We start from the raw sequence: 16499 nt of genomic DNA on the forward strand, positions 1-16499 counted from the left end.
CAGCTGGGTGGGGAAATGGAGAGGGAGAGCATAGACACCATTCCTAGGCATGTCCTAGTCCCTGCAGGGCCAGATACACACACATGCACACCTCCCACACACGAACCCCTATGTGTACCCAGGCACAGGCTCCTCCAAAGTCATGGCAACTTTATTGTCAGTGTGAGTAGAGTGGGGGGAGGGGGCCTTAGTCATGATAGAGGCGCAGGAGGCAGCCACGGAGGGTGCCCATGTAGCGGTCCCAGAGGGCCTGGTGCCTGCAAGGATAATGGGAACAGTAACAGCTGAGGCTCGCCGTGACCACGTCAGGCCACTGCTAAGTATTCTCCCTACCTTCACCCTTTAATCCTCACCACATTCTCCCACTCCTTACCATTATCACCCCCAGTTTAGATATGAGGAAACTGAAGCATGGAGAGATTAAGGAACCTGCCCAAGGCTAAGTCAGAGCTTCTCGGAGGTGGAGCCAGGAATCTGGTCCACAGACTTTCACCCTCAGGGTGGCACAACAGGGAACCTCGAGTCTGCAGGAAGGCCAGGCCCTGGCAGGAGGCTGGCTGGGGCAAGGCCACGCTGAACAGGCGGCCTGGGTCACTTACCGGAAGCCATCCAGGGAGTGGACCGAAGCCGAATACTGATTCAGGAAGAGACGCACGTCACTCAAGGGCCAGTGGTCAGAGCGGCAGGGCTCCACGAACTGTGGGCCCAAGGGAACATCCAGACCTGGTACAGCTCAGAGAGGCCAGGTGGGGATGAGTGGGCAGTGCTCAGAGGACAGCTCACCTTCTCCACCAGGTCCACAAACAGGTCTCTGACGTCCTTATTGTGGGTCAGCTTGGCAGCCACATTCACCAGCCCTCGGGACAGGTTCTGTGGGGCAGGGAGCCTGGGAGTTCTGTCTTCTGCCCCAGAGGCAGGCCCCTCCCCAAATCTATCCGCCTCCCTCAATTAAGTAACTCCCCAGTGTTTAGGAGCTGGTTCCCCCATCACAGGTGGGCAGAGGGAGCAGCAGTGCCACCTGCCGGTCAATCTAGGGCATGAATAGAGTTGTCAGAGGGGACAGTGAACTAGAGGCTGAAGATGCCCAGGGGCCATAGGCTGGCTCCGGCCACAGACCTTGAAGTTGGCTTCCATCTCAGAGAAGACACCCAGCTTTCCCCGGAGGGCAGTGCACACCAGGCTGCAGGGAGACAGGGTTAAGCCTAGAGCTTCCTGGGCCCCCACTTCAGGCTCCACCTGATGGACACCCCCCTGAGTCACCTCTTATGCAGATCCAGAAGGTCCTTGTCAGCCACTAGCACCTTGAGCTCCTTCAAGTCCTGGAGAAACTCTTTGTCTAAGTCCACATCCATGTCATCCACCTGGGAGTCTAAGGCCCATGAAAGGAGTTGAAGCGGGTACAAAATCCCCTCCTGTGTTAGCCCAAGCCTTCCTTACCCACCACACTGCACCCCCATAAGACAGAAATCAGAGTGTCAGGGAGGTGGAATGCTTTGCCCCAGGCCATAGAGAAGTAGTGGGCCCTGTGTCCACAGACAAGGTCTGTGCGGGGACACTGGACTATGAGCAGAGGTGGCTGGGGAGGGGCCCTGAAGAAGAAAGAATGCTGGAAACTAGGGGCCTGGTGGGATAGCAGGCCCTGAGAGGGTGGGGAGGTGTCAGGCACCTGGGTCAGTGGGGGCCTCACCGACGGCTCCAAGGGTCCAGTTCTGGATCATAAGCTCAGCACAGAAGGCAAAGTCACCAAAGCTCAGATACTGCAGTTTTTTCTTCCCTGTCTCAAAGCGGTTGTTGGCAAAAAAGACAATGGCTGCATAATCCCTGCAGGGAGGGGAAAGTGGATATGTGAGAGCTGGAAATTCCTTCTTAGCAAGCAGCTCCCATTTGCAACATCTGCTGGGCATGACTTCTGGCCTCTCTCTGCCCTAACTCACTGTATGACAAGTTCAAGTCACCATTCTCTGGGCCTCCCCATCTGTGAAAAGAGGTTTCAACCCAGGTCTCCTAAGACATACAGCAGGAGACCACAAAGGTAACAGTTACCACTTATTAAGCACATCCCAAGCCCTGGGGGCTGTGCCATGCACTTTACATATGGCACCTCACAGCAGCCCAGTTGGTAAATGGCTGGGCTGGGATTTGAACCCAGGCCAGTCTGATCCAATTTACAGATCATGAGTGAGATAACCATTCCCCCAACACAGCCAGGAAGTCAAGTGGGTTGGGGAGAGGAAGGTGGGCCAGCCTCAGGGCCCAGGGAAGGAGTGTGCAGAATGGGGGAGATAAATGGCTTCTCGCCTGGTCCCTTACCTGGCCAACCGATCAGAGAGAAGGAAGTGTTGCTGGATGTTATCAACCAGGGAGCCCCGCATTTCCTCCACCACCTTGAAAACTCGTTTAAAGTTGTCAAACTGCAGGGCAGTTAGGGGAGGGAGGACTGGTCAGAGATTGCTCACCCAACAAACTGTTTATTGAACACTGTCCCTCACCTACCTATCCAGTCAACAGGTGTCGATCTGTTATTCCTTCGGTAAGTTATCAATTCAACAAATGTCTACCAGCTTTTGCCACCCTGGCTTGGATAAGCGTCTACTCACTCCTACCTCTGAATTCACTCCTACTTTTTAGCATCACACTCTCCAGTTCACAAGCTTGTGCTGGAACTGACCCTCCTGGCTAAGACCCAGGAAGAGCAAATGTTAAGCTGTATGCAGGGAGCACACAGGAGACAGAGAAAAGACACTAAAGGTCCAGAGAAAGGGTTACTTCTCCTTGGCACCACCAGAAAGGCTTGTGGAGAAGGTGGCATCTGACTCTGCCATGCATTTCAAGAAGTAGATATGGCCAAGAACAGTACCCTCCAGGTAGGAGCAGCATGAGCAAAAGAAAGCTGGACACTGGGGAGATGTAAGCCTAGAGAGGCTGGCAGGGACCAGATCACAGGAAAGTATGAAGGGCAAGGCCAAACAGTGTGGCTACTATCCAGAAGGGAGTGGGAGACAACTGAAGTTTATGTGCAGAAGAAAGCTATGGTCAGCTCTGGGATTCTGAAAGGTCACTCTAGCCAAAGAGTAGGGCATGGCTTGGAAGGGACAAAAACAGGGGAGGAGACTGGGTATGAAGTTGCTGCCACAATCAGAGGTAGGGCAAGAGATTGGAGCTGGGGCAGTGGCCAAATGGATGGAGTGAAGGGGTGGACTAGAGATGGAATGTTGTGTTGGTGAGGAGGGCGCTGCAGTGCCCACCTGTCTTCGGCAGCTCTTAAGGGTAATGCCGGTTTTGGTGCTGATGTCATCCAGATCTTTCTTGGTGCCCTTGGACAGCTTCTTGCCCAGGACCTCTCGCACAAAGGCTTCATCAAAGGCATAGTACCTGCATGGAGGTTAGAGGACACTACTGACTTTCCATAAAGGAGGGGAAAGGGGGCCTGGCAGAGCCTGGGTTTGGCCCCTTGTGCTCTCAACTTTCTCACGGGCCCTGATAAGTCCCATCCCTTCCAGGGCCTCAGTTTCAGCCTTTAAAATGGGTATATGGTCAAGAGTGGTTGGCATCCCCACCTCTCGATGAGCAGCGCCTGTCGGGAGGGCGGGATCTGGAAGATGAGCTGGTGCAGCAGCTTGGGCGGTGCGTGTAGCAGGCGCTCGAGCATGTGGAAAGTTCGATAGTGGTCCATGGTGTCACTCTGCAGCACCGCTGCCGTGGCACCCGTCTGTTCCAGGATTCCCGAGCGCACCCTCAGGGCCACCGCGTCGTTCACTGGGGAGTAGGCGCTAGCATCAGGTCACACCCCGCCGACCTCAAAGCCCCTCCAGGGATTCCAGCCCCGACCTCCATACAGCTGTTTCTCCTCTGCCCGCTTCCCTATAAGACGTCCAAGTCCAGGCTCCGCCCCTTCACCCATTCAAAACAACCGCTCGGCCCGCCTGGCTCCCCGAGACGGTCCCCCACAGACCCGAGTAACCATCCAGCCAGAGGCGGTACACGTCCTCGTCGATGAGGGTCGTGTTCCCTACGAAGATGTCCAGCTCGCTAGTCATGGCGACACCCGGACACGGGAGCAGCCGCAGCGCCCCAGCAGGAGCGAGAGCGGCCCGGGCCGGGCGCGCAGCCGCTGGGCCACTTCCGGGAGCGCGGAGATTCAGCTCCCCGCACCCGGAGCCACCGAGGGACCACTTCCGGGACGGAGAGGGTGGGGCGGGAGCGGCGAGGAAGAGGCGGAAGCGGTAGAGTAGCTCCACCTCTCCGCCGGGAGGGGGGTCCCAGGCCTCTCAGTCCCCACCGCCCCTCCACCCCGGCCCGGCCAGTCTCCCCTACCTTGGAATCCTTCCCCGTCACTTCCTCCTGCTTTCCCCCCCATTTTCTCTGCTCTTTTCCAGGCCTCCCTACTTTGACCTGTATCCTAAATTTAGGAGTTTCACAGGGCTCAATTCTAAATATTTTCTGCTCAATAAAGGTGTGTAGCCGACTTCCAAAGATCCTTGCTGGGAGCCCCTCAGTCCTTTCCGGGGCTGAGCATCTCTCCTGCGGTGCGCACTCGCTCCCATGTTTGTTTGTTTAATTTATTGATTTTGAGAGAGAGAGAGAGAAGCATCGATTTGTTGTTCCACTTATTTATGCATTCATTGGTTGCTTCCTGTATGTGAGAGATCCAAATGCAACCTTGGTGTATTAGGATGATGCTCTAAGTAACTGAGCTACCCGGCCAGGGCTCTCCATGGTTTTAGCACCCTCCACCCACCCCACTCACCCCCACCCCGCCACTAACAACTTATTCTGCAACTCAGAGCTCTGCCTCTAAGTCCACATCAGGAGGGCCTCCTATCTATGACTCTTTCCACGCTGTATCCCCACAGCACGCCCCCAAGCTGGATAGATCTGTCAGTCTCCCCTGGGTTCCTATCAGCTTCTCTCCTGGGTTCCTATCTCAGTGACAGCCCCAACATCCACCCAGTTCTCATATCAGAAACCTGACCTTTCCCTCAGACTCCTCTCTCTCCGCATTCAGTGTGCTGATTTGCCTCCTGACTATTTCTAGTATCTCTTCTGTCCTCTCCACCTCCACTGGCACTGTCCCAGCCCAGTCCTTTTGCATAGCTCTCCTTGCCTATTGACACAGTGTTCTTACTAATCACCCTGCCTACATCCCCTCCCCAGCAACCATCCCACACAGAGCAGCCTGAACAATCGTTTTTTGTTTTTTAAAAATATATCTTTATTGAGTTCAGAGAGAGGAAGGGAGAGGGAGAGAGGAAGGAACATCCATGATGAGAGGGTCATTGATCGTCCGCCTCCTGCACACCCCTCACAGGAGATTGAGCCCACAACCTGGGCATGTGCCCTGATGGGGAACTGAACTGTGATCTCCTGGATATTAGGTTGATGCTCAACCACTGAGCCACATTGGCTGGGCTGAATAATCTTTTTTAAAATACATATTTCAAAATGTTAAACCCCTGATTAAAGTTCTTACTGGCCTGTGAAAATGTGCCAGCCTAGTACTGAAGCCCTAAAGAATCTGGTTTCCCACCACCTTTGTTTCCTCCATGCCTCCCTCTCTTACCACTTGCTCCATGCACCTGCCTTTCAAAAATAAATGAAGGTACTCCCATTGTTCCTAAGGCAGCTAGGCCCTTTCAGGCCCCAGCATCTTTCACCATGTTATTTTCTTTCCCTGAACTAGCTCTCTCATTACTTAACAAAACCCTATGCATTTTTCTGGGACCTTCAGGTATCATCTCTTTTGGGGATGAGTTCCCAGAGGGAGCGTCCACTCAGACCGTGTCCCTCTTCCATTTGCTTCTTGTTTAACACAGCTTGTCTCCTCTGCCAGATTAAGACTTCTTTGAAGACAGGATAAGACTCTTGATCACGTTTATTTCTGCATGGGCCTTACACACAATAAAGGTTTATTGAACAAACGAGTCCCCTGTATGTCCCCCCACCCCTACCGCTGCTCCCCACTCCTGGGCAGGAAACGCCCCCTGAGAGAGGGTAGGCTGATGGTGAGCAAGGACGTTTGGAGGAGCTGGGAGCGATGCTCAGTGAGCCGAGACTCTTTCTCCAGTTCAACTAGAAAGATGGACAGGGGATAGGTCCGAGTTCTGTCCGGGGGTGGGGGGATGGAGTGGGGGGGCGGGAGAGATCGGGGCAGTCTTGGTTCTCAGAAGGAGCCGAGAGGCCTAGGCTCGAACCTAAGGAGGTTTGGAACTGCGGGGTACAAAGCGCCTAGTTTCGGGTTGACAGGCGCGGGTGCGGGAACCCAGTGTCGTCGATGGTCAGGGACTCCGCGGTCGGGAATGGGCAGGGAAAGGGCGCACTGGGCCCGCAGGCCCCGCCCCTCCCGGGGAGGCTTCCCGGGATTGGCTGTCCTTCGTTAACGCGATGCGGCACCGCCCCGGCGCGCGCCCAGCCGCGTGCCCACCCCCGCGCGGCGGCTGCAGCCTACTCCAGGCGGCCACAGCCTGCAGCCCGCGAAGCCGGATACCGAGCCCGAGGCGCGGCGCTCGACGTGGGGCACCTGGGCCGCGGCGGCGGGCAGGCGATGCTCCAGAGACCTGAGCAGCCATGGAGGCCGAGGCGGGCGGCCTGGAGGAGCTGACGGACGAGGAGATGGCGGCGCTGGGCAAGGAGGAGCTGGTGCGGCGCCTGCGGCGGGAGGAGGCGGCGCGCCTGGCGGCTCTGGTGCAGCGCGGCCGCCTCATGCAGGAGGTGAACCGACAGCTGCAGGGTCACCTAGGCGAGATCCGCGAGCTCAAGCAGCTCAACCGGCGCCTACAGGCTGAGAACCGCGAGCTGCGCGACCTCTGCTGCTTTCTGGACTCCGAGCGCCAGCGCGGGCGGCGCGCCGCGCGCCAGTGGCAGCTCTTCGGGACCCAAGCATCCCGGGCTGTGCGCGAGGATCTGGGCGGTTGTTGGCAGAAGCTGGCCGAGCTGGAGGGCCGCCAGGAAGAGCTGCTGCGGGAGAACCTAGCGCTTAAGGAGCTCTGCCTGGCGCTGGGCGAGGAGTGGGGCCCCCGCGGCGGCCCTGGTGGCGCGGGGGGCTCAGGCGCCGGGCCGACACCAGAGCTCGCCTTGCCCCCCTGTGGACCCCGCGACCTGGGCGATGGAAGCTCCAGCACCGGCAGTGTGGGCAGTCCTGATCAGTTGCCCCTGGCTTGCTCTCCAGATGACTGAGGGCGCAGCTTCCTTCGCGCCGACGCCCGCCCGGATGGCTACCCAAGCGCCCGGATTGCGATGGACCTCGGGACCAGGAAGCCGCCCCGGCTACTCACGAGGGGCCGCTGGCATGGACTTAGACATTCTGGCACTGAGGAGGGCCCCTCGCTCTCGCTGGCTGGGCGACAGGGGGACTGGAGGCTGGAGCGGAGGGACTTGCAGGGGGCTGGGTGGGGGCTAATAAACTGGGACGGAAGCAGAGCTCATGGGCAGCGTCTGTTTGGGACTCGCTGGGGTTAGGACAAGGGCGGGGACGTTGAGACAGGGTATCATTCCCATCCGGAGGGGCTGCAGAACTAAGGTGTCTGACACCTCCTCATTACCTCAAGCCAGGGGCGGTGTGGGACCGTGGTAAGCCTCTGGCTACAACCCCCCACCCCCTCCACCCCCTCGGGCAGGCACCGGGACCGGCCGTGATCCTGCCCCTGAAGTGGCTCCAGCTCCCTTCCCGGCTCCTTCCTGTCCAAGACAATAGGGCAGGAAGCAGGTGTTGGGGGCCCAGAACCCACTGAGGCTGGAAGGGGCATAACAGCGCCCTCCTGTGGTACACGCAGGAGCAAGGTGGGCCCCCACCAGGAGGAGTTGGAGAATCCTCTTGGCTTGCATCCCACAGCACTCTTCCTCTCAGTCCTGGAGATGAAGTAGAGCAGATGTAGCTTCATTTGTCAGATAAGACAATGGAGGTCCAGAAATAACTAATTTGTCCAAGGTCATGCAGTGAGTCTGTGGAGCTGAGACCTGTGCCTAGTAGTTCTGGGTCAAAATGTTCTTCCTTTTAGCCTCTGAATCCAGTGAAACCAGGCCAGAGCCTCAAGCCTTTTATTCCATTTTGACAGGTTTATATAAAAATACTCTCTTTAGGAAAATAAATAGCAGCTGCCCTTGCAGTGGAGGCTTAGATTCCCCGGAGCTAAAGTCTTCTCAGAGCTGGGGGCTGCAGTTCAGCTCATCACAGAAGTCTCTGGCACCCTCTTGAGCTGTGTCTTTCTGGAGGGGCCGGCAGAATGCCCTGGTTCAATCACCTGGTGCTGCTGGCAGTGGGGCCGGATGAGTTAGTGTTCTAGGCTGGTATCATATCACCTTCTGTCAAGGGGTAGGGTTGGATGGGTCACAGGGAGAGGGTAAGGAAGACTAAGGGGAGGTCTGGAGGAGGTTAGGGTTCCAGAAAACCTCTAGGGATCTATAAAGTCCTTTGGGGCTGCCAGTTCTCTTGCACAAATGGGAAACATTTTGTCTCTGATTTAATGCAAATTGTGCTAGAGAGGCCAGCTCTAGAGAAACAGTGGGCAGCTTTGGTGGCCCCAAGCTGGTTCTGCCAGGGAGCAAAATAGGCTCAGTCTCATCTGGAGGGATGGAGAACCTGCTGGGGTTGAGCATGGAATACAGCCCAGGCCAGCTGGACCAATGGATAAAGAGATACTGGCTTGGGTGGCACCTGCAGGGAGGGGGGCAGAGTGCCTCATAAGGCCAGGAGGGTGGGGGAGCCGAGGGGGTCAGAGGATGGGTCCCCACTGCTGCTGCTGCTCCTGCGATGGGCTGAGGAACAGGGCTCAGGGGTACTAGGGTAGGTAAAGACCAGACTGGGTGTGAAAGGAGTCAGAGAGGGTGTGGTCATGAGCGTGGGGGTGTGCAAGGCTTCGGGTTCAAGCACAGGCCCCGGGGAAAGGGAGATACAAGGCACAGGGCGGGAGGGGGCTGGTGGGCTGCTGGCACCCCCTGCGCCTCCAGTGTCGCTCTCCTTGGCTCCTTCCGGTATTTTGCAGATGGGGCGGTGGGCTTCGAGCACCAGCTCCAGCCGCTCCTTCTGCTTCTGCAACTCCTCAATCTCTCGCTGCAGCCCTGATTTCTCGTCCTCCAGCTTGTCTGTCTCCTGTAGGGAGAAGGTCAGGAGAGGAGTCAGGAAGATGAGGGCCGAACACCGCGTCGCCTTCCGTGGTGGTGGTGACCGGGGGGTTGGGGGTGGGCTGAGCGGGGAAGCCGCCAGCAAGTCTGGACTACAATTCCCATGAGCCCTTGGGAGAAAACGCGCAGGACTCCAATCCGGCCCCGGGGCGTTTTAGGAGACTGTCGGCGAAGCTTCAGCTCTGCAGCGCCGCGCTCCGAGTACTTTTCCCTCGTCCTGTCACGCGGAGGCCTGCCTCTCCAGCGCCTCCCGGGGCCCCCGGGCTCGCGGGAGCCGAGGCTCCTCGCAGGCTTGGTGGCCGGGGCCTGGGCGCCCCGCGACCCGGCCGGTGCTCACCGCCTGCAGGAAGTCGGTCAGTTCCTTTCTCCGGTTCCTGCACTTGGCCGCGGCGAGCTTGTTCCGCTCGCGCCTCACCCGACGGCGCTCCTCCTCCTCCGGGCTGATCTGCGGGACGGAGGGAGCAGTGAGGGGGGTCCTGGGCTGCACTTTAAGGACCACCGCGCCCCGCCGGGGTGCTCGAACCCCGCTTCAGAAAACCACGAGTCACTTTTTCCCCCCTCGCACCCAGCTTTTGCCTCCTACGATTCCCCTCTCGGAACGCCCTCCCCCAGCCCTGCACAAATCTTCACGCTCTGCTTCTCCCAGAATTCAACGAAGATGCCTCCGTCTCCAAGAAGCCTTCCGTCATTCCCCGCCCAGAAGTGGCCTTTCCTCCTTGGAGCTCCTGGGAGCCGGCCACTCCATTTCGAAGGACCCCTATTTCCATCTCATGATACCCAAGTCTGCTTTTCTCCAAGGGCTCTCAGCACTAGGAGGGGCTAATGAGTGCTGCTAAGCAGTTTTTTAGGGGGAACCTACTGTGTGCCAGCAAAATGCTCCTCTTAGATTCTTTTTTTTAATATATCTTTATTGATTTCAGAGAGGGAGAGAGACAGAAACATCAATGATGAGAGAGTCATTGATCGGCTGCCTCCTGCGAGCTCCAGACTGGGGATAGAGCCCGCAACCCGGGCATATGCCCTGACTGGGAATTGAACCCCGATCGCTGGGATCCTAGGTTGATGCTCAACGGCTGAGCCACGCCCAGCTGGGCAAGATTCTTAACACAACTTTCCATGTAAGGAACTGAAGCCCAGGGAAGATGAATAACTTGTTTATGGTCCTAGAGCAGAAATTAAAATGCACTCATTCTATTCAATGTGGAATGAGAGGTCAGCTGATGGAGAGCATCTCCCCAAAAGGTACCCACTAAGAGCTCACAGCCCCAGTCTAAGAGGACTCAGGACCAAAGCACCCTCAGGACAGGGCTGAAGGAAGAAAGTCCACAAGCCTGCCTCTGGGGCCCACACCACAGTGCTCTTCCATGTGGTCACAAAGGCCAGCCATTCTGTTTCCGGGAAAGCCTCCCCTGGCCGATAGCACATCTTTCCCAGGATCCCAACCTCCTTCCCCATCCTCTCCCTGCTGTCAGAGCAATCTGTTTAATGTGCAAACCTCACCCACTACAGTCTCATGTACTAAAATGCTCCAGGGAAAGGAAAGGGGCACCACTCCCTTAAAGACTCCCTCTCTTTATTCTGGTAAGGATTTTATTAGCAGTGTGCAGCTAGGAACCCTAGTTGGGCAGGCAAATGTTCACAGCTCACTCTTCTTCAGGCCTTCTCTTAGCTCTGGGTGGGACAGTGTGGCCTGATGGTCAGGATCTAACTTTAGAATTGGACAGCCTGGCCCTCCTGGCTCAGTGATTGAACATCAACCTATGATCAACCTAGGAACTGGGAGGGCACTGTTCGATTTCTGGTCAGGGCACATGCCAGGGTTGCAGGTTCTCTCCCCAGTAGGGGGCGTGCAGGAGGCAGCTGACTCATCATTGATGTTTCTATCTCTCTCTCCCTCTCCTATCCTTTCTCTGAAATTAATAAAAACATTTAAAAAAAAAAAAAGAATCGGACAGATATGTCTCATTACTCACTACTTGTGTGATCTTGGGCAAGTGACTTTACCTCTCTGTGCCTTCATTTCCTTGGCTGTGATATGGGGAAAACCAGAGTACATTCCCCAGAGGGTTTTGTGAGGTTTTAAATGAGACAGGGAAACTGAGACGCAGAGAGTAGGTAAGGGGAACCATCTCCTTTATGTTCTTTCCCCAGCTACACAGACATAGACAGCGTACGCCCACCCTCTGCATCCATGTCAGCAGGTGGGTACCCTCCACTGTCCACGCACCTTTCCACATTTACCTTACAAGGTCTTGCCTCCACCTCCATTCTTGCTTTTGCCATTCCCTCTGCCTGGAATGTCCTTTCCTTCAACTCTATCTATGCAAATCCTACCCATCTTTCTAGGTTAATATGCTTCCACCTTCAGGAAGCACTCCCTGATCCAAAAGTGACTTCCTTGCCTTCTGGGTCTCCCTAGAGGCTTCTCTCACTTTCCATATTAGTCAGTCACTAGTGGTGCTACCTTCTCCCCGCTCCCAAGCCTGTGTTCTCCTTTTGGGCAAGAGCTAGCCTCTGCACCTTGGCCTATGGGCATCAGAATCAGTGCAAAGCCTCTGTTCCTTACCTGTTCACAGGGCCGACGACGCACCCCTGGAGGTGGCCCCAGGGCCCGGATGACTCCTGGCCGGGGCTGTGGGTAGCTGTACTGCGGATAGGCCAGAGGCCTGGGGTAGCTGCTGGGTCCCAGGAAGTGAGGCTGAACCATCCACTGCAGCTCCTGGCTGCCACTCACAGCATTAATGCTTGGCACGAGGTGGAACTTCTGAGGGATAAGAAATGGAAGGCCAGGGGTGAGGTCTGTGAATCGAGGGGCTTCCAGTGGGCAGAAGCCACTAAATGCTATCCACCCTCAAGATAGGTGCTGAGACACCAGAAAGAGCACAGCTTGGCAGTTAGAGAGACAGTAGCAAATCTCTGCTTCTGAGCTGTGTGACTTTAGGCAGGTCACATAACCTCTCTGTACCTCCATTTCCCCATCAAAGCTAATACTTATAAAGTGTGAATTCCAGGCACTGTCCCAACCACTTTACAAATACTGACTCATATAATTTGCACAACAGTATCTTCTTTTTCAGACAGGAAAACAGTTGTCCTTAGACACACAGCCAGTAAGTAGGAAGCGGGATTTGGGCTCAGGCAGCTAGGCTCTCTCCCATTCCTGCACCCTGCCTGAGTTCCATTTGCACAAAGAGGATAATTACAGCTCCTAACCCGGAGGGTAGCTGTGAGAATCAAGTGTGAGAATGCGTGCGACAGAGCCTGGTAAAAGCTGTGGAGGCAAAGAGCCACTGCTCTGGGTTCAGGCTGTCCAGTTCTAATCTTAGCTTGGCCGCTTACTGGCTGTGACTCTGGACAAGGTGAGGATTATGGCATTTCATTGATGCTAAGAAGCACCCTTTAGTAGCTCTGAAATCGGTTTAATTGGCAACTTTAAAACAAAAAATAGTGGCACAAAATAAGAGTGGGTTTTAAAATCAATGGAGTCTTAGATTCTGTGAAATATGGTAAATGAGGTGAAAACCGCCCAGCACGATGCCTGGCTGTACTGTCTGCCCTCCAGGTATTACCTGCCACTATTCCCTTTCAGCCAGAAATACGAGGAATGGGTTGAGATGGGGGTTCAGTACTCAGGAGAACTGGGTTCAAGCCCTGGGGCTGGGCTCTGGGCGTGGGCGCCCAGTCCTCCGGGAAGAGCGGGCTCAAGCCCAGGCAAGTCCATACAATGGTGTCCCTGGCCCGGCTCTGGGGGCCCGGTGGCCCAGTGACCCCAGTTCCGGGATCGAGGCCCCGCCGGCGGCATCTCGCGCTCTCGAGGTTGCCGGGGCCCGGGCAGCTCTGGGCCAGGAAGGGAGGGGCGCCGCGGGTGAGTCAGCCGCCGTGACTCGGCCACCGTGACTCGGCGGGGCGCTCCTTCCCTCCCCTGGCGACACGTGCTCGCAGCCCCCCGACAGGAAATAGGCACCTGCGGCCTCCCGGGTCCCCCAGCCTCCAGCGGGCGCGGTTGGCGCGCAGAGTCTGGGGTGCGGGAGTTGCCCGCTGCATGACCCCGCGCACGTTCTGGCACCTCTCGGTCTCGACTGGACCCAACTTGTAAAGAGAAGGGGTCAAGAACCAGTTTCCAGGAGCCCAGCAGGCTCCACTGCGCCGAGGAGGGGGTAGGGACTGGCGACGGGGCAGAACGGGGCAGACCAGCGGAGAGACACACGGACGATCTCACACAGAGCCGAGGCTTCCCCGTCCGTCGGGATACGCCAGTGGATCCCTCCTGCCTCCTGTGTGGGGACGTCTCCGTCGCAGTCGGGACCCCGCAACCATCCCCCGAATGTAGTCCGAGATGAACCAGCCCCGTGTCTGGTCTGGGCCAGGACTCGCGCAGTTGCCCCGACCCCCTTCGAACGCAGATGGGACAAAGCAATGAGCGGCGGACAGGAGGAAATAAGGTAAGGACAGGAGGAAAGAAAGACGGAGGGACAGACGGACAGCGAGGGAAAAGGGGACGAGAGAGAGGGGGCGTTCTCAGATTTTTGTTACATCCCCCCCCCGCTCGCGTTTCCCTGCGTGGTGGGGGAGAGAGCCCCCGGACGGCGGAGAGTGGGCAGGACCCGCGGCCACGGCCCCCAGACGCGGTCCCCGCTCCCGCTCGCGGCCCCGGCTCCCGCGCGGCCGGCAGCGCCCCAGGCGCAGTGCCGCGGGCCCGGGCGTCCGCTCCTCTCACCTGCTGGCCCGTCCCCGGGGGCTGAGCCGGGCCGCCGTACGCGCCGCCCGCCCCGGAGCTCGGCCCGGGTTCCCCGAAGTCTCGGAACATGCCCTGGGCTGGCTGCTCTGTAGGGTCCGCGGCCGCAGCTTCGGTTCTGAGTCACCCGCTCCCCGCGGAGTCTTTTCTTTTTATGAATGAAAAGTTCTCGGGCTGAACCACTTCTACTAGGGGATGGGGGCGTTGCGCGGCGCCGCCGGTCACCCCGGGGCTCCGCCTCTCCCGACGCTCCCGCTTCTGCCTGACGGCCTGGAACCCCTCCTCCTGCCCGGTAGCCGCCTTTTCGCCGGGAAAGGAGGGGACTTGGCGGCCCCCGCGACCTCGGCGGGGCCGCCCCCTCTGACGTAGCTGCCCATACATGGTGCAATTTCCTCGCCGCGCCCAGGTGGAGCGGAGGATTCCCCAGGCTGGGAACCACCTCTGAGAGGCGGGTTCGCGCACCTGCGAGCCCCGCCCGCCCCGCCCGCTCGCCCCGCCCCCGGCCTGCGCGCTCCGCCCTCTCACCGCCCCGTCGGGCTTCGGCTTCTGCGTTTGTCAAGTGGGACGAAATGCTCACACAGCTACCCTGGTGTGCGTGGGAGTTGGGACAAAGAATATGAAAGGGTTTGGAAACTGTAAAGTGGGTTATAAATGTGATTATTATTATTATTTATTGTTATTATTGTTATTATTAACAATTTCATGTCAGGAACCGTACTGCTACCGTCCAAGGTTTCACGTCCTGGCGTGGAGCCCTTCGGCTCATTGTTTTAAGGTTCAAGTATAATAAAAAGTGACTAAATGACGCAGCAGCGTTACAAAACTGGTGGTTATTTTATTTTGTTGTTTTTGTTTTTATTGATTTCAGAGAGAGGAAGGGAGAGGGAGAGAGAGAGAGAGACATCAGTGATGAGAGTCATCGATCGGCTGCCTCCTGCTGGGGATCGAGCCCGCAACCCGGGCACGTGCCCTGACCGGGAATCCGACCGCGATTCCAACCGCGATCTCCTGGCTCCTAGGCCGAAACTCAACTGCTGAGCCACGCCTGCTGGGCCATGGTGGTTATTTTAAACGCTTACAGTGAACAAGTTAATGCTTTGAACTACCCACAAATCCAAGACAAAATAATTTCAGGAGCTATAACATATTTTAACTCAGAGCCCCTATAAGCAGTGAGAACCTGCAGTGGGACACAGGTGTCCTGTGGCCTGAAAAACACCGTCTTCTTTAAATACTGTCCGTTCTCTTCCAGGGCCGCGTGGTCATCAGTCTTGTTTGGAGATTATGTCAAAGGTCTGTGTGACTGCCCTGGCTGATGTGGCTTGATTGGTTGGAGCGTCACCCTGTACACCAAAAGGTGACAGGTTTGATTCCTGGTCAGGGCACATACCCAGGTTTCGGGTTCAATCCCCAGTTGGGGCACATGTGGAAGGCAACTGATCGATGTTTCTCTCTCTCTTACCCTTCCTCTTTTCTAAAATCAATTAGGGAGAGAGAGAGAGAGAAAGTATGTGTCTATCATTAAAAAATAAATTTTTTTTAAAAAAGTCTGTGTGACTGTGAGGCCAGGGTTAAATGTCAACCACCAAAGGCCAACAACCCTGGGAGCTAGGCACCAATATCATCCCCATTTTGCAGATAGGGAAACTGAGGCTGAGAGATGCTGAAATGAAGTACCTAAGATCGCTGAGTGAGTGGCTGAAGCAGGCTGCCAAAGCAGAGCTGTGGGAGCTCCAAGCCCAGGCTCAGGCAAGATTTTTCAAAGCTCTCATAGATATCTTTTCACACATGCATAATGTCAGGGCTGAGAGGACCACCCCAAAGCTTCTCTGCTTCTTCCCGGTCTACTAAGGAAACTAGGTCCAGAGCAGAGTAAGGAGCTGCCAATGTCACAGCTACAGAAAGAGAGCTGGGCTCTCCAGCTTTCCACTGGTACCTCCTCCATGTGATCAGCTCCAGTTCTGTCCTTAGGGGAGGAAGATTTCGGGCAGGTGAGATCCTAGGTGGTCTTCCTTGGGGACAAAGGGCAGGGTGGGGTCCGTGGATACAGGCAGGACTTAGAACCAGAAGGCCAGCTTGGTCCTGGTCCTTCCAGTCCCAGAGCTACCATTTTCTGTTTCTGTGACCCTGAATGTTGACCTTCCCTCTGAGTCCCAGTCCCTGTGGGAAGAATTGAGCCTCCTGCTGACCTCATGGGGCTGCCATGGGATCAAATGAGATCACAAATTTGAAAGTGCCTTGTAAGCTGTAAATTGCTGCGTACTCAGAAGGTGGTTACAAGCCTGGTGCCACTCCCTTGCCCTTGTTCTACCCAATGCTTATCTTTCTCTAAAAAGAAAAAATATCAACAGTAGTTTACAATGAATAATATAGGTGTGTGTGAGAGAGAGAGAGAGAGAGAGAGAGAGAGAGAGAGAGAGATTGATTTTTTGAGGCAGTGTGACCCATGGAAAAGAGCACACATGCTGGAATCAGACAATTCTGGGTTCTGAGTTTGCAGTCTGCCACTCACCAGCTGTATGACCTTGGTGAGGCACACAATCTCTCAGTGCCTCTGTTTGCTCATCTGTAAAATGGAGACATAGTGATAATTATATCTCAGGATTGCTGGAGAATAGAAATAACATAATGTCACATGATTAGTATA

General features: G+C 56.2%; 3 protein-coding genes across 7 annotated transcripts; 1 reads left to right on the forward strand and 2 right to left on the reverse strand.

Moving 5' to 3' along the window:
• Positions 1-135: 135 nt before the first annotated feature.
• FIBP (FGF1 intracellular binding protein) lies at positions 136-4176 on the reverse strand. 2 transcript variants are annotated; one of them, XM_081154730.1, is made up of 10 exons: positions 3953-4176; positions 3558-3756; positions 3246-3372; positions 2311-2411; positions 1688-1821; positions 1261-1369; positions 1117-1180; positions 784-870; positions 600-697; positions 136-257 (listed from the first exon to the last, which is right to left on the reverse strand). In XM_081154730.1, the coding sequence occupies exons 1-10, from the start codon at positions 4035-4037 to the stop codon at positions 188-190; spliced, it is 1074 nt and encodes a 357-aa protein (XP_081010856.1). In that variant the 5' UTR covers positions 4038-4176; the 3' UTR covers positions 136-187. The 2 variants fall into 2 exon arrangements, with proteins under 2 accessions (XP_081010856.1, XP_081010855.1); XM_081154729.1 differs by having other exon boundaries at positions 1667-1821; positions 3953-4167.
• A 1368-nt stretch (positions 4177-5544) lies between these two features.
• CCDC85B (coiled-coil domain containing 85B) lies at positions 5545-8651 on the forward strand. Its single transcript, XM_081153883.1, has one exon. It carries the CDS (start codon positions 6565-6567, stop codon positions 7171-7173), a length of 609 nt encoding a protein of 202 aa, XP_081010009.1. The 5' UTR covers positions 5545-6564; the 3' UTR covers positions 7174-8651.
• Positions 8652-8674: 23 nt separating this feature from the next.
• FOSL1 (FOS like 1, AP-1 transcription factor subunit) lies at positions 8675-13924 on the reverse strand (the record flags this gene model as incomplete). 4 transcript variants are annotated; one of them, XM_081153884.1, is made up of 4 exons in its annotated part: positions 8675-9085; positions 9455-9562; positions 11684-11881; positions 13835-13924. In XM_081153884.1, the coding sequence occupies 4 exons, from the start codon at positions 13922-13924 to the stop codon at positions 8675-8677; spliced, it is 807 nt and encodes a 268-aa protein (XP_081010010.1). The 4 variants fall into 4 exon arrangements, with proteins under 4 accessions (XP_081010010.1, XP_081010012.1, XP_081010011.1 ...); XM_081153886.1 differs by lacking the exon at positions 11684-11881; XM_081153885.1 differs by lacking the exon at positions 9455-9562.
• Positions 13925-16499: the final 2575 nt, after the last annotated feature.

The sequence above is a fragment of the Miniopterus schreibersii genome (genome assembly GCF_964146895.1).
Source record: "Miniopterus schreibersii genome assembly, chromosome: 12".
In the NCBI taxonomy this organism is placed as follows: Eukaryota; Metazoa; Chordata; class Mammalia; order Chiroptera; family Miniopteridae; genus Miniopterus; species Miniopterus schreibersii.